This window comes from Diadema antillarum, unplaced genomic scaffold, assembly GCF_040938485.1.
Source record: "Diadema antillarum isolate AM-2024a unplaced genomic scaffold, OU_Dant_1.0 scf00000123, whole genome shotgun sequence".
In the NCBI taxonomy this organism is placed as follows: Eukaryota; Metazoa; Echinodermata; class Echinoidea; order Diadematoida; family Diadematidae; genus Diadema; species Diadema antillarum.
Genome location: NW_027271012.1, coordinates 1,090,498 through 1,107,883, shown reverse-complemented (window position 1 = coordinate 1,107,883; position 17,386 = coordinate 1,090,498). Strand labels below are relative to the sequence as shown.

The following is a 17,386-nucleotide window of genomic DNA, read 5'->3' as shown; positions in this document are numbered from 1 at the left end:
TGATGTTGCTGCCAGTAATTTCCAGCAGTAAGATGCGCCCGGTGCGCCCCCCCCCCCCTTAATTTCCAAAGCAAAAAAAAAAAAAAAAGATACGGCTACAAAAGGCAGTTTTGGGACTGTAAAATGTCAAAATTTTCAAGCTCACTCGCTCACTCGCTCACATTTAATTGTTATGCAATTCTCCCGATGTTGCTGCCACTAATTACCGGCAGTTGCGCACGTTGCGCCCCCACCCCTCCTTTATCTCCAAAGCGAAAAAATATGGATCCAAATGGCAGTTTTTGGACTGTAAAATGTCAAAATTTCCAAGCTCGCTCTCTTCGCTCGCTCGAATTTAATTGTTATGCCATTCACCTGATGTTGCTGCCAGTAATTGCCAGCAGTTGCGCCCGGTGCGACCCCCACCCCCCTTAATTTCCAAAGCAAAAAAAAAATATGGCTCTAAAGGCAGTTTTTGGACTGTAAAATGTGAAAATTTTCAAGCTCGCTCGCTCGCTCGCATTTAATTGTTATGCAATTGTCCCGATGTTGCTGCCAGTAATTACCAGCAGTTGCGCACGTTGTACCCCCACCCCTCCTTTATCTCCTAAGCGAAAAAAGATGGCTCCAAATGGCAGTTTTTGGACTGTAAAATGTCAAAATTTCCAAGCTCGCTCTCTTTGCTCGCTCGCATTTAATTATTATGCCATTCACCTGATGTTGCTGCCAGTAATTGCCAGCAGTTGCGCCCGTTGCGCCCCCTTAATTTGCAAAGCAAAAAAAAAAAAAATATGGCTACAAACGGCAGTTTTGGGACTGTAAAATGTGAAAATTTTCAAGCTCGCTCGCTCGCTCGCTCGCATTTAATTGTTATGCAATTCTCCTGATGTTGCTGCCAGTAATTACCGGCAGTTGCGGCCGTTGCGCCCCCACCCCTCCTTTATCTCCAAAGCGAAAAAATATGGCTCCAAATGGCAGTTTTGGGACCGTAAAATGTCAAAATTTCCAAGCTCGCTCTCTTTGCTCGCTCGCATTTAATTATTATGCCATTCACCTGATGTTGCTGCCAGTAATTGCCAGCAGTTGCGCCCGTTGAGCCCTCCTTAATTTACAAAGCAAAAAATATGGCTACAAACGGCAGTTTGGGGACTGTAAAATGTCAAAATTTTCAAGCTCGCTCGCTCCGCTCGCTCGCATGTAGTCGTGATGCCATTCCCCTGATATCGCTGCCAGTAATTTGTCGTTTCACACCGTCATTCCATAATCCATTTATAAGGGGTATAACCCTCTCCGGCACTTCCACACCCTCCCCCCACCCTTGCTCGCTCCCTCGCATACTAAACCCCCCCCCCCCCCCCCCCCCCCAAGATGAAATCCCAGCTTCCCTTAAAAAACAGTAAAAGTCTAGGGATTGAGAGCTTCCTATATTCCAAATGTCTGTCAAAAAAATCTCGTAAACATTTAGTGTCAAAACGCACCCCCCTTGAAAAAAAGCTGGTGACGCCCCTGCAATCCTTTAAGAGTACATAATATATCTGTTGTTGTGTGAAAATTTATTTGCTTCAGAAACACTAAACTGCACATTCAAGTACTGTGCAGTTTAGTGTTTCCAGGTTAGGATGCCTGAACAATGACGGGGTGATCGTTAATAATTCTGTTGTCAGTCAATAATGCAAAGAAATTCCTTTTTAATAGTCTTCTACTACTTGTGCAGGTGAATTTTAGTCCGACAAAGTTACACAAATCAAAAGTGTTAAAGTGCATCCCTTGAAATCATACTGCAGAATTTTCAGACATGTTTCACCCTCTTTTTCCGTACAGAGGCTATAAAAACAGATTGACATTCTTGTTTTCTTACAACAGCAATATAGTGCTTTGTTTGTTCTCCCCATGAAATGTCAAATGACTGAAGAAATACTGCATTTGCTTGTTGTTTCACAGTGTGTATGTCAAGATTTGAACCAGTAAGACTAAAGTGTAATGGGGGTTATTTCGTGAAAGTGAGCAGGGGGCAGGAGAAATGATATCATATTAAAGGGAGAGCGTAAGTTACAATCCTCCATCTTGTATTCCTCATTGTTAGATCAAAGTTTGATAACTTTACTCTTGCATTAGTCAGCCAATACTTCTGGTGATATTACTTGTATTTCTCAGTTGCTTTTGAGTTGTTTCATCATTCTCTTGTATGGTTAAAAGTTACAATTTTTGTGTGTCTATTTTTGGAGAAATGGTGACTATTGTCTGCTGAAGAGCAGGAAAAGAGAAATTATGAAATTTTTTGATTTGCATTTGCATTCTGTTTTCTTCTTTCTTTGTCCTTGAGAATCTTTTTTTGGTATATATTGGTATTGATATGGATATTCCTTGTATATTTACTCCTAGAAATTTTGTGTGATGTTCAAATTTTATGACATTTTAAGGGAAGGTTTTCACTCGTTTTGTTTTTTTCTTTTAAGTGCTACCCACACTTGGCAGTGACCTGTGCATTTGTCAGAATTGATTTCACATTTTTGACAAAATGTAAAAGACATTAATGTACAACTTACTGTTATGAGAAAAAAAAATGATTACATTTTCTTGCAGATAATTATTTCAATGGATATGTGTACATATTTTGTCCATCTTGTTACAAGTGTTGTGCTAATTGTAATGATGCCTGCTGAGTATATAAGAGTCCTTGTCCTTGTATGAGTGTCGAGTACATGAGGTGCGCTAGGCATAGGAGAGGGGTAAGGGGAGGGGGCACCAGCAAAAAACAGCAACTTTTTTTTTTGAATGAATGAATATAGGGATGGTATTCTGTTCGAGATCTATGAAGTTTTTTTTTCTATATTTTGAAAATACATTGTAGCTCAAAGTATTGTCATGAAAATGGCTGTTATTGTTACCAGCTAGTAATTATTTGAAAGATTGTGGGCCAATGGAAAGCAAAGCACATTTCTGAAAACCATTAAGGCCCATAGCCAATCTGAAGGGAACACAACAATGATAATGATTTGATTCATGCTGTGCAGTGCCCTGCAGGCGTTAGAGTGTATGTTACGCACGCACGGACAACCGTGTTTGCAGGTTGTTATTGTTGTGAATGATTGATTGATTGATTGATTGATTGATTGATTGATTGATTGATTGATTGATTGATTGATTGATTGATGTATTGATGGATTGATGGATGGATGGATGGATGGATGGATGGACGGACGGACAGATGGATGGATGGATGGATGGATGGATGGATGGATGGATGGATGGACGGACGGACGGATGGATGGATGGATGGATGGATGGACGGACGGACGGATGGATGGATGGATTTACTTTATTGTCCATCATGGAATTTCTTCGTACATAGGATATTGCAACACATATAGGGCCTACATAAAAGTACACCCACAAAGTACCTACTGGTAATTCAGGTAATTCAAAGACATTACACAAACTGCAACTTAAACTGAAACATATCAATATAGTACAGTATCATACCTCTTTCAACGTTATACATTGAACCGACATTTACAAATAACTCAGTGACAATTGACATATCATTTTTGTCGAGCCCATCGGAGGTGAGGGGAGACTAAGGGATTGCCTGCGGCGTCTGTCCGTCCGCCGTCCGGCCGTAACGCTACAAAAACTTGAATAACTCTCTACTATAAGGACTTCAATGTCAATCAAACTTGGAGGGAAGAGTGGTTATAAAAAGTTACACATTTTACCGAACATGAAGTTCACCTCAAGGTCAAAGGTCACAGGCAGGGGTCAATAAACTTTAGGGCCCAATGTTAAGTTTTTACGGCGCGTTTTGATTATGGCTCATAACTTTGTTGGGGAGTTGAAGGTTACCACAAGGTCAAAGTCACAGACAGGGGTTAACGAACTTTTAGGGCCCAATGTTACGTTTTGATGGCGCGTTTCGATTATGGCTCATAACTTTCGCTCGGTAGGACTGTTTGCGACCAAACTTTGGTGGTAGATGTCTTTTGGGGAGTTGAAGATCACCACAAGGTCAAAGGTCATAGGCAGGGTCAATGAACTTCCAGGAGTTAGAAAAACATAAATTTCTTCTACGCGAATGGGCGAGACACGTTTTGGCTCTTGCCTTGTTGTACTATTATCCAGGGTATAACTTACAGCATTCTTTTCTGAAATATAACAAATAAAAAGATTAATCATAAGTTTATATCCCACCTTACAAAAAAAATCAAACAACCATACTATCGACTGATATAATCTGACCGCCTAACCCCCCCAGCTGCACACACACACACACACACATACACACACACGCACACACACACACTCATATATATATATATAGTTTGTCATTACTGTGCAGATATGAATGAAATGCGGGACAAAATCTGGGAAAAATTGTAAAACAAATACGCTGTGTGCGAAGACAGAATAAGATTCATATATCTGTTCAAATTGTGAACTAATGACCGCACAAAGGGTGTGAAGAGCTGTCATGAATAAAGCGAGGCATTCTTCCTAATATTTATGTGCGAGGCTGTCGTGAATTAAAAATAACTCATTTTAAAAATGTTCCCGAAATCTATTGCTTCTTTTATTCTGTTCCCATTCAAAATGAAAACAATGCGGAACCCACCACTTGACTAATCGGTCAATTTCGGAATCATGACTATCCACATTGTTAGAATGTAGAATCCCCTGAAATCACTGCGTCATCCGTATTATTATAATCAAACACTCGCCTCTTCCACAGATTCACAAGAATAATACGAAAATAAAACGGGTATAACGTAAAAGCACATCCCTGGGGCATGCTAAGTATCACAGTGCGAGCATCAAAGGATGTTCGACCAACCTTGATTCTATATGGCCTGTTCAGTGAAAAGAAATGAAAAATAATGGTAAATGAATGAATGAATAAATAAATAGATAAAAAGATAAATAAATAAATAAATAAATAAATTAATTAATTAATTAATTAATCAATTGATCAATTAATGAATAACATCATAAAAATCAGCAATGTGATGCGAGGATGAACACAATTATTAACCAATTCTGGATTAACACACACAAAAGTATTGTACTAAACGCACTAGAAAAAAAAAGTTGATATTTCGTGTAAAGGCGAATCCCTTTGCCGGAAGACATTATGCAAATACAACATAAATGAGACACAAAAATTCATATAAACTTATTTCATCATTCTGTTATCATCGATCTGTTACAAAAGAAAGTCTAAAATGAATATACGCTGTGTGCGAGGACAGCGTCGGATTCCTGATTTGTTCAAATTGTATAGTATCGACACACATGAAAATTATCATTTATGCTCAAATACATTTGTTGAGGACACATGCTCAAATACATTTATTGAGGACACATTTATCGTGGACAGCCTTTAAATTCACTGCACAAACATTGGCCACTAATTATTTGTTTGCATATAAAATGATTCGTTTCTAAGATGATAATACTTCGTCTGAGCAGAGGATGTACACAGGTTGGGCAGAATACGCTCTGTAATCCATGTTGTTTGAATGGATTGTTGGCAAAATATCACTGTAGTATAGGTCTTAATCACGTTAATGTAATCTTGTTGAGCAGACGCTGTTGTGGAGCCGGGAAAGGTACAAACGTGGGTGCACACGTTACAAGTATTATAGCGCAAATCAAAATAGCGAAAGGCCCCAGCAGATATTGCAGCAAAATGGGCAAATTGCTGATACAATAAGTCATATACAAAAATAAACACAACGCATAACCTTACAAAAGACAGACTTCACTTTAAATGTAGAGGGAGAGGATGAAGTGACGTCAAATGAAAGAAATTATACTAGAAAGATGTGTATATAGAAAAGAGTACATTGTATATCTATTGTTGCGTGGAAATTATTTGCTTCAGAATGGTCTCATATTCAAGTAGTGTGCAGTTTAATGCCCCGTCACTGACCAGGCATGCTTACCTGGAAACATTAAACTGCACATTACTTGAATATGAGACCATTCTGAAGCAAATAATTTTCACACAACAATAGATATATAATGTACTCTTGAATGAATCCCATAAGGATTGGAACAATCATCTCCCAGCATTTCCACTGATTCCCACTGATCAGTTACTAGCCTTCCCCTTTAAGTAAAAGTCATAGAAGTATTTATTAGATCAAGAATATGTTACATGCGAAAATGTTCAATCTTTCAAGGCATAATGAAGAACAGTGCAGAAACTGTCCTACGCATTGTCTTGGCTGTACAGTGAGTCAAGGCAAAGTCAAGTAGTGGGTGCGCATGCCCGAGGGAAAGTTCATCGACCTTCTTCATAATCTGATGGTAGTTATGTTGACCGTTAAAGCTCATAATAATGCGGGGGAGTGTTTTTGTAATTCACTCGACACATGACATAGCCCTATACGTAATAGTGAAATTGATCTTGGTGTGTCACTACTGAGAAAATGACGGATTATTTTCAGCTTTGTTTCATGTTTGACATTATTCACTGATTCTTGAACTTGATGATCTACGTTTCTTAATCGTTGCAACATGGATGGCTTTATCTCGGATAATCAACCTGGGATCCAGAAACTGGACAAGCTGAAGTGCGCATTCCTACGGGCAGCGCGAAGCGGCCGTGTGGATGAGATGAAGACGCTAATGACCGACCCACGTCACGGCAGCGTCTCGGCAGCCCTGTGGAGCCGCGGACTTTTGGCAGCTATCTATACCTATCAATTCGGTAAAGTTTTTTTTTTTTTTCGTAATAACTATTCAACTTGATACCCACGTATCTCGAAAGATGTAACGGAAACAAAACGAAACAAAAACCCGACAATGCGATTATTTTCTGTGTAAGAATGAGGACTTGTAATGCCATAATATCAGAATGAAAAATCAGGTCACAGCAGAAAAAAAGTGGCTCTTAATTCTGCAGCAAATGAGATTTTACCGGAAAACAAATTGTCTGGATTTATTCATTGCTGCTTGTTATAGCAATGTCCATCAGTGCGTATGACAAGCCACAGGTGGATTCGGGGACTTTCTTTTGTTGTATTATGGCAGCACTATCATTATCTTTGTTATTATTATATTCCCATAACATCTTAATTTTAGTCATGTTATTTTTGCGTCAAGCTAGTACACAACTATCGCTACCGTGTGATTGCTTTTACAAATACATTACAATTTGTCAGGGTTCCACCTTGTGGCACATTGGAGCCACTCAAATCATTAAATTTGAAATTCTGATTCGCCGAAAGAGACATGTAGTCGGCCGACATGAAATAAAGGAAATATGGAAAACGAAAATAGAAAAATAATATTTTGTGTGTATATAAAGCAATATTTCAACTATTATTGTGAAAACATTTTTTCAGGTTTTTTTTTTTTATTATTTGCTTCTTCGTAATTCCTTTTAGATCACGACAGTGTTTACTATAGACCAGTAAGTATACTGGCCTATAGTAAACACTGAAATCATGGTTAAATCATTCATATATCTTGTTGCCATTTCACGTTCATAATCATCTCTGTGATTACTGGACTGATTAAGAATTGATATTGATTTGATACAGATTTGATAAATCAAATAATTACCATTGAGACTATAGGAATGTGAGCATCATGGAGCTATGTAAACTTCATGTTTTAACCAGATAATTCGTCCTGCAACCATGACAACAATTTTGCAATCTTAAAGTCTAACTATTAAAAATCTGAGTCTTTCAGCAAAAGTGAGAACTAGTTTACATGTAAGCTGGTATCTCACTGAGCGGCGAACGTTTGCGAACGTAGCGAATTTGAGATTCGCCAACTTTTCTGACGAATGTTTGCGAAAAAATCAAAGTTCGCTTCTGCCATTAGCGACAGTTAGCGACTTTTAGCGATGTTTAGCGACAATTAGCAACACTTTAGCGAATGTTTGCGAAAGTGTTTGCGAACACAGGTGGCGACTATTAGCGAATGTTAGCAAATGTTAGCGACAATTTTGCAAATGTTAGCGACAGTTTTGCAAATATTAGCAACTGTTTGCGAATCATTTGCGACAATTTTGCGAATGTTCTTGGACCTAGAAAAGTACTAGGCGATTGTGTATAGTAAGACCAATAAAACGACATAAAACCTTCCACTGAATTCAGATCTCTTGTGACAACTGTTCAAGATGGATTTCCAGGATATGGAAATAAATTTCTGCCAAGAAGAGGCTCAAGGTATTGATATCCTTGAAGAGCTGCTTTGTCAGGCTGCTGCTACAGCTATTCTCTCTAAAAAAGAAAGAGTGAAAATGTTCACTCTTGAAGAAGTGAATAACAGAAAAGAGTGAGTTTCAAGTGAAATTAGAGTTATTTTGGAGTGAAAATGTTCATTTTCACTCATTTTTGAGTGACCTCAGGGATCACTCCAAGATTTTCGAGTGATCCCTGAGGTCACTCCAAAATGAGTGAAAATAGATATTTTCACTCAAAATTCACTCCAATTTCACTCAAAACTCACTCTTTTCTGTAATTCACTCCTTCAAGAGTGAACATTTTCACTCTTTCTTTTTAGAGAGTTGTGCAGTATAAGAGAAATAAAATAAAGAAAAACAAGAAAGGAAGAAGAAAAGAAAGAGATTCAGAGAGTGCTTGATGCAGAGGACAGACTTTAGTCAATATGAAAAGCTTTTGAAGCAATTACAATCATGATGGAGATGTCAAGAGCCTCAAGAACTTTCTAGAGTGGAACCTTGTCTGTTTCAGAAGCTTTTATAGGAACCATGTGGTTACTTGTTCGCAAGCAGTGGCGAATCATATAAAAATGTTAGCGACACCGTATTACGACCGTTTGCGAATTCTTACGAGTGTTTTGCGAATGTTTGCGAATGTTTGCGAATGTTTGCAACTGTTAGCGAAAATACAAATTCGCAAAGGTTCGCAAAGAAATTTTGAACATGTTCAAAATTTCTTTGCGACAAGAAAAACTGTTTGCGACACTAAAAACCGTTTGCGAACTTTCTTGCGAATGTTAACGAACCTTTTGCAACCGTTTACGAACCATGGCGAATTCCCAAATTCGCTACGTTCGCAAACGTTCGCCGCTCAGTGAGATACCCCCTGTACTTTTCCTTGTCATGCTTGTGCAACCCTATACAGTTCACGCTGTAGCGCTATATAGCAATCCCGATTTCTAGATTTGCAACAATGTTTTTTTCTTTTATTATTATTCACGTTCCATATTCCACATTGCGTACAAGTTTTATATTCCATTTGATTTGAAGCAGAAATGTTTTTCACACAATGGTCAGTTTGAACCAATAATGCACAAATGTATAAGGACATATAATTAACGTGTAATATGAGGAACCCACTAAAAAGCAAAGCTTGTAGGATGTGGGTTCCAAAAATATAACATAGGGTTTTAGTACAGTATATCAGAAGTGACGTAACATGCACAATTCAGAATATCGAGAATATTACAATGTTTACGGGATGTACAAAGTATAGTATATAATGTTTTATGATTAACTTATGGTATAAATGCTTAAAAAAGTAGCAAGTTAATCAAACTGGTGAGGTCATCCGAGCGAGGCATCAAAACAATGTTTTGAAACTATACATTCTCAATAAATCGCTAATTCCTCAGTAAATTTTAAGGTAGATATTAAAGTGATTTTGTTTATTGGAATTTTAGTCTCCAGTCGGGCCACCCAAACTTAATCTTGTTTTCATTCGATGGTCGACATCAATTTTTATTTGCCCGGGCCGCAAGACCGCCGCTATTGTTGAGCCATGCATTGTACTATCACATTGTACTATCATGACTATCACACGTGTTACTGTTACTTTCGCTTTTGTGAATATTATGAAATGGAAGTTCAGACAAAGGTTGAATGCATGCTCTGTGGTTTGTGAAGATGCAAACTTTTGGTATGAAAGAGACTTATCTTAAACATGCCAAAATGCTATCCATTAGACCATTTACAAAATTTGTGACAATAACGATATAATCTCAGTGCTTATTTACGTCGATGTAGGGCAATTTGTCAATCAGTTGCAATGAAAAACATCCCGACGGAAGAATTTCATGAATTTGAATAATTACGCATACCCGTTGCATGCTTTAAGGATTAAAAACATCACTTGCTGTCGGGCGGATCCGAAGCTCGGTGGTCTAGTGGAGATGACGCCTGTTCGGAGATCAGGAGGTCGTAAGTTCGAATCCTGCTCGAGTACGTACGCCCATGATTTTTTTAAAATCATGGCTACTACTAAAACACTGATCAATTCAATGCTTATTTACGTAGATGTAGGGCAACTTGTCAATCAGTTGCAATGAATGCTTCAACTGTTAAAAGATCTGTCACACGTGGCTTTGCCTGTTTTGGTTGATGCTGTTTTAAACACTCCAGATTGGTGTGGTGTGTGCCAGATAGTTCGTTTTCCCTGTTGAAAACATCTACTTTGCGTATTATGAGGAGAATAGAGGTCTTTTGGAACAGCAGACATGTTGGTTTTTAAATTCACTTAGATAAAGCATTTGCGATGTAGGCAAAAATTTATTCATGTCTTCCTTACTGATGACGCTTGCCTGCAAATCTGCCTGAAAGAAATAACTAAAAGCTTTCATTAAAGCATAGTAATCGGCAATATTGATAAAGAAAGTTTGTTACTGCATCCAATGTATGAAATCGATGCTTCCCCAAGTGTTAATAAGCGGACTAATGATCTACGCAAGCTCATTCTTTGTTTGAACATGAACTCCAATCATTGCTCTTTCGGATAAGCTTACGCGTATTATGTCATTTTGAAAACGAGTGAAATGCCTAACCAACTAAGAAAAAGAAAGACATTTTGTACCAATGTGCGCATGAGCTAATTGCGAACTGGCTTACTGTTATTAACTGTTTATAAACCACATGTGACCTACATCAACATGTAGCCCGCTTTTCCTAATGACAAAAAGCATGGTAAGACAAATGTAATAGGGTAAACCTTTTCTATATGGCAAACTGTTACCTTTCAGCTCGAGTTGGTCCCCGAAACAATACTACCAGCATAGATTGCAATGCTCGACTACTACATAGGAACACTACCACCACCACCGCCGCCATCATGGTCATGTTACGTAACACTTCAACGTACTTCCAAGGACGGGATGAGAAAAGATGATTGCACTCACCTCTATAGAATATTATTGTAACAATTTTTTTATTCAATTCAATATGGTTTATTGTGCAAGTATAAAAAAAATGAAATAACAATCCAGCAGCTCGAAGGCTGATACGGTTGCTTTACATTAGAATCATTAAAAAGAAAAAGTAAAATGACATTGATAGGATAAGCATGCGTGAAATATGTAAAAAAAGAAAGAAGACATGATACACATCAGATCGGGGCATCAGAAAATGGGATAGGTGAGAGTATTGCACAACAGGTAGAGATACAATATGTACAAGTGTATATGTACTTGTATAGAGAAATAACAAATATGGCAAGATGGAGACGAGCGGGCAAGGAAGTAAAATGTTAAAGTGGGTGAAAAATTTCAATGCACCGAAGCATGAGAACTACAGACATGGAGAAGGCTTATGCAGCTAGAATAAAAGCCGGCTAAAGACAGCAGGATTATGTCTGTGATTACCCTACTGGTAAGAGCACAGTGTCCCACAGTGTGTTCACATAGTCGACTATGTGAAAATGCTCGAATTTCAATTCAATTCAATTCAATTCAATTTATTTTCATATTTCTCGATGAAAAGTTACATCATATATAACAAAATTAAATGAAATACATGACATACATAGAATATTGCAAATATGTAAAACATAATAGTGGTCGATCTGTTAAGTATGGAATCTGTGAATGAATGCTAAAGAAATATGAAGGAACCTACTTAAAAGCGAGCTTGTTGAGCGTAGGTCCCGGTTAAAAACGAGTTAAAGATTGAGAAGGGGAGCACGGGTACAACAATGACCGGAACATAAGAGAAAAACAAAATAAAAAAGTAGAAATATACAGTTATATAGCAAATTCTTCTCTAGTGCAGGTTAGGGGTCGGAAAAGCCACATGCTGTATATAGGCGGATGAACCATTGTCGTTCTGGCAATACAATATGACTTAATATAGTTATAATAACAATGATACCGTTCAGACAGTATTAGAAATGTGTACATTGCGTGTATTAAGAAGGGAACACATGCACCTGCAAATCCATTAAAAAAAGACATTCAACAACCAGTTGCAGTGCAGTGAGAATGTGAAATACCAGCTATTTCCTCGTCCCAGCTATCTTTAAAGAAGGAAAAATATACATAAACACAGTGATAGAATTTAAGGGCGCAAACAGCTGGGCTCTTAAAGTCTGGTTTAACATGACAACAACCCTGGAGTACAGTATAACGGGATAGTCCTGGACAGCACAAAACAGAATTTCAATGAGCTGATGTAGCGTAATTATTCAATAATTTAACAGTGTGAAGATGATTTTACACTGTGGTGTGGTTTTCACAGAGTGTTCACATAGTAATGCTTTGTTTCACACTTTGAATTGATGACTCACATTGTGTTCTCACTGTTAAAACGCTCGACTTTAACAGTGTGAAGAGATTTCACACTGTGTTCACACTGTGTTCACACTGTGTTCATACTGTGTTTCACACTGTTTTTTTTTCACACTGTGGGACACTGTGTTCTTTCCAACAGGGTAGCCTGTAAAGGAAACTCGTAAAGCAGATACATAACTATACCCTATTCCGAGTCCACTGAAGCATGGTGGTGTGCTGTGTTGGACAATATCCTGAAAAGCCGACTTTAAAGGTATGGTATAGTTTCCAGCGGGATGAGACTTTAGGTTTCTAACGTTTTTCAATGATCTCTTTTTTTTTAATGACGGAAAACCTCTTCTGAAATATGATAATAAATGAATTATAGAGGGAATTCAAAGTTTATTTGATGAAAATTGGTTTTTAAATGGCTGAGATATCCCCCCAAAAGTGATCCTAATAAAATGTGGGACGAACCTTTTATTAGGATTGCTCTTTTTTACTTTGATTTTGAATATCTAATATCTATTTTTATCAAATAGAATTAGAATTCCTCTTAGAATTGTACGCTCTTTAACCTTTCATAAAGTGGTTTTTAAGTATCTCACAAAAGAAATTAACATCTGAATCTTCATCTCAAACAATTCTATACCATCCCTTTAAAAATGGTAGGCATGTTTGGCCGTATAGGCCTTAATGACTAATGAGGTGAACCGGAATAAAAGAAGGGTACACATGATACTCATGATGTAATGGGGGGGGGGGGGGGTAGTGAAGGGTATTTAAGATCAGAAAAACTCGATGATAGAAGCAGGGATATTGCAGACATATTGAAGATGCGTTGCCCTTACAAGAGAAGATAAAACGTGAAATAGAGAGTTTGATCGTAAAACGAGTTAACTTCTTTCTTGTCAATTTTACATATTTGCGATTAAACCTTTTAAAAACAAAGGGAAAACTATTAATGAAAATATTGCATGTTTTAATCACAACTTCCAAAATAGTTCTTGTAATGCCACAAGACAGTGAGATACCATTGGAAAGGATTTATTTTGCTCTACCTGATTTTGGACTTACGCTTTTAAGATGTTTGAAAATCACCTGAAAATGACGTTTAAATCGTTTTGCCATCAAACACTTCAGTTGGAGACAGTTCTCGCTAGAGCCGCGCATATCGATATTATGTGATAGTGAGGGGGGGGGGAGAGAAAGGGGGAGAACTTTTTCGATGTTTCTCGTCGAATGTACCACTCGTCTTCGGGAAAAAAAATCTGAGTAATGTTCCTATTCACAACTGTGATTGTATTCATATTGTATTTATATTGTATATATGCATATATATATATATATATATATATACATATACATACATACATATGTATATTTCAATTGCATTTACAACTTCCTACTGCTTTGAGCTTCGCTTTAAAAAGTGCATGGCCATCTGTCTGTTTAGTTGTTCCCATATTTCAGTGCTTTTTAAAGTACAAGGATCCTGCGAAGAACTTTTAGATCAATGATATTATATTGAATGATAAGCAATTTCTAAAAACAAACAAACAAACAAGTATTAATATTATAGCAAGCATTGAAAAGTAAAACAATTAATTAAAAATGATGTCATTCTAAAATGAAATACTTGAAATGTTTGTAATGTAATGGTGAAAATGATAACTCAAAATGTCTCAATTTCCCTAAAGACACTGTATAAAACACCATCCCATGCAGGAAAGTACACAAACTAGATCCGAATAAATATTTTTTTTTAATGAATTGCCTCTTTCGTCATGCATATTTCAAATCAGAACTTCAATTTCTCAGCAAAAAGTCACAGATTTTTAAAACGACTCAAACATGTAGGCCTATATGGGCCCTTTATAAAAAACTGAACGCCTTTTGCAAACTCATCGGCGGCAGGATTTCAAAAATAAAGTTGTTCAAATCTTCAGCTTGTCATTTGGAAAATTCTCGATATACAGCATCATAGTTTCAATCATAATTATTGCTTTTCTTTTTGTTTACACACGCATTTCAAACGCAGAAGCTGCATTACATCCATCAATGATGATCCTTTTAAAAAGAATTTTTGGATAATCGTATATAGGAATACTTTATAATCAGCCCACATATAGTTTTGTGGGGTTTTTTTTTTCCTTTGTAAAGGGCAGATCAACATCAAAGAATTTCACATCTACTTTTGATGAAGTACCCAAGAGCAAAATAGCAAAGTAAAAAACTAACAATTACAACTCACGCTTGTTACCAACAAACATACCAACAAACAAAGAGAAACGAAAAACATTGCATCCAATCAATTTTCCCGAAACAGAGTCCCTGAAATTTCTGTTAGACATGGATGTACCTTTGGAGGATGCCCTGCTGCACGCTCTTGAGTGTCAAAACTTGGAAGCAGTGGAGGAGATCCTGATTCGCACCCAAATCCCGGGCGAAGACCTGGTAAGAAAACCACATCTATGTGAAACTTTGGTCCATATCAATTATTATCCTGACTTTGCTCTTAAAGCCCAAACAAAGTTCTGGTACGCCTGCAAAAGCTGTCAAATTTCGCTCCCAAATGTGAACGTATGCTTAGGAAATGTGCAGGATAACGATGTTATTACAAGATATTCGATGGTTAACGACGAAAATGCGAAATATTAACCAAAAAGGTTCAGTCTCAGTACTTACCCTAACGGGGTCAGGCTAAACTCGGACTCGGGGATAACTCGGCTTCGCTTTGACGGCAGGATGAGTTGTAATGGTTGTCTGGCTCTGATTGCACAGTGTTGTCCTACTAGCGCTTTGTGTCTGGCTACTCGCAGTAATGGTCCGAGTTGTTACAACGCACGCATCAAAAACCTCTTTTGCGAGCATGCAAAATTAGTGTGCGCCTATCAAGCACCTCTAAAACAATCAAAAAGCTTGATAAACAACAACAAAAACTCCAAAGACCGCGCGTCTCAGCAACTGAGGACCGCGCGCTGTCATTTTTGTTTTGTTTTGTACAGGATTACGTTAGCACGCACTTCCTGTCCATTCAGTTAGGCCTCATTTGGTATTATGCAGTGGCCAGTAGAATGTGGCGATCACTTACTGCGTGTGAATTGTCTGAAGTAGGGTCGAATTTTTCCCGAGACCGAGTTAGTCTGGAGCCTTCTGGAATAAAAGTCGGTTTTCCTACTATTATTATTTTTCTCAAAATACTCGAAACCGACTCATCATTCCGGCAAACCGTGTCAGCCAGGTAAGTTTCTTAGTGGACTCTTTCGATATATTGCAAGCAAAAATGAAATGGTGCTAGACGGGTTCTCAAGCACTTACCGAAACTTAGTTTTCACTTTAACCGAGACCTGTTTAGTGCTTTCGCCTGCAATTCAACTTTAAGAACAAGTTTATCCAAGTATATGTTTGAGTTGAGTGTTTGCAGAAATGTAAGCAGAACACATCGGTAAAAGTTTGAGGAAAATCATATTATCGGTTTAAAGGTTATGGATTTTTAACGTGTTTCTTTGTGTGTGTGTGTGTGTGTATGTGCAGCCATCGCTGGTTGCGAGGACTACTACAGTTTGCGATATGAAATACGGAGAACGATATAAAGAAAATATCAAGAAAATTCAACAAAATGTTCACTTTTCTTACCTGATGAAAAAGCACATTACTTGCCTCTTTTAGAAAGCGGTGGATGGGGGAAAATATTACCCTTACATAATTTTGTCAGTAACAAGTCTACAGGAAATGTACTTTTCATTGAAAAAAAAAATTGTGGAATTTTCTTTTTATTCTCTGTATATCATAATGTATAACACTCTACCATGATATACATGTGTAGGCCTACATAATCTTATAATGCATCACAAATTCGAAGGGGCCTCTCGTTCAGGGATAGTGGCACTAAAACTTTAGAAATGTAGGCCTATAACTTGTAAAGAATTGTCCGATTTTCCTCACACTTTCTCTGATGTGTTCTACTAAGATTGCTACATTTACTCAATCAAAAATAATATTTGGATGATACTATCCTTTAAGGCAATATCTCTCTCGTCCAACTCTCTTTATATAACTATTCAAAACAATTTCAGCAAATGAACAGAAAAATGTCAATTGAGCTACGTGTGTGACTGATTCCAGGGAGGTGAGTTTTGTCTCACCTCCCTGCTGATTCAAAGTGCTCTATTCATGAAAGAAATATATTATTCAGAGGGGTGAAGGTTCAGGTGCGAGTTTCTTCACTTTGTCTCCCTCTACAAATTAAAGTTGTAAAATGAATATCTTTCTTTTATTTGATATGCCTTGTCCGCCTTGGACTACTTAACATTATTAATGTCGGAATTTCGGAGCTTGGATATTATTTTGTTCCTTGTTCATCGTGTCACTGCCGGCAACCAGGGACAGCCTGGTGGTAGTGTCGCTGCCCGGAAAGCAGTAGATGACAGGTTCGAGTCCCACTCGTTCCTTTTTTTTCCGACATGTTTGTTAATTTACAAATCGGCAGTCGCGATCTAAACAAATTTAAGTTGTAGAGGGAGACAAAGTGAAGCAACTCGCACCTGCTCCATTCTATTCATATTCTAACTTTGAGATGAGTGGAATTGTGAACCAATTCTGTTATTGTATAATTACACACACAATCATGTCAGCTGCCATTCTTTCCAATCTTCTTTTTTTTTTAATCTTTCTACCGTTGTCATGCCAACATGAAAGAAGTCAAGCGTTGTGAATCAGTTCGCAGTGACGCAAGAATTCCCAGCATGCACCACGCCACTCAAACTCGCCACACGGATGGATGACTTAAAGGCGATAAAGGTGAGGTGGTCCTGCGACACATTCCATCTCGCGATTTTCCACAGTTTCGGCCCTTTTTCATAAATCACCTTGAAAGGGGCTGGTTATGAACACAATAATGGGCACTTATTAG

At 37.7% G+C, this 17,386-nt stretch overlaps 1 protein-coding gene across 1 annotated transcript in view; it reads left to right on the top strand.

Annotated features, from left to right (window-relative positions):
- The first annotated feature begins 6,495 nt into the window (after nucleotides 1-6,495).
- Nucleotides 6,496-17,386, top strand: part of LOC139720201 (transient-receptor-potential-like protein) — a 30,503-nt gene continuing 19,612 nt past the window's right edge. Inside the window, exons 1-3 of the mRNA XM_071631564.1 lie at nucleotides 6,496-6,688; nucleotides 14,801-14,958; nucleotides 17,173-17,274. Of these exons, the coding sequence (XP_071487665.1) occupies nucleotides 6,496-6,688; nucleotides 14,801-14,958; nucleotides 17,173-17,274 (453 nt within the window). The remainder of the gene's footprint in view (nucleotides 6,689-14,800; nucleotides 14,959-17,172; nucleotides 17,275-17,386) is intronic.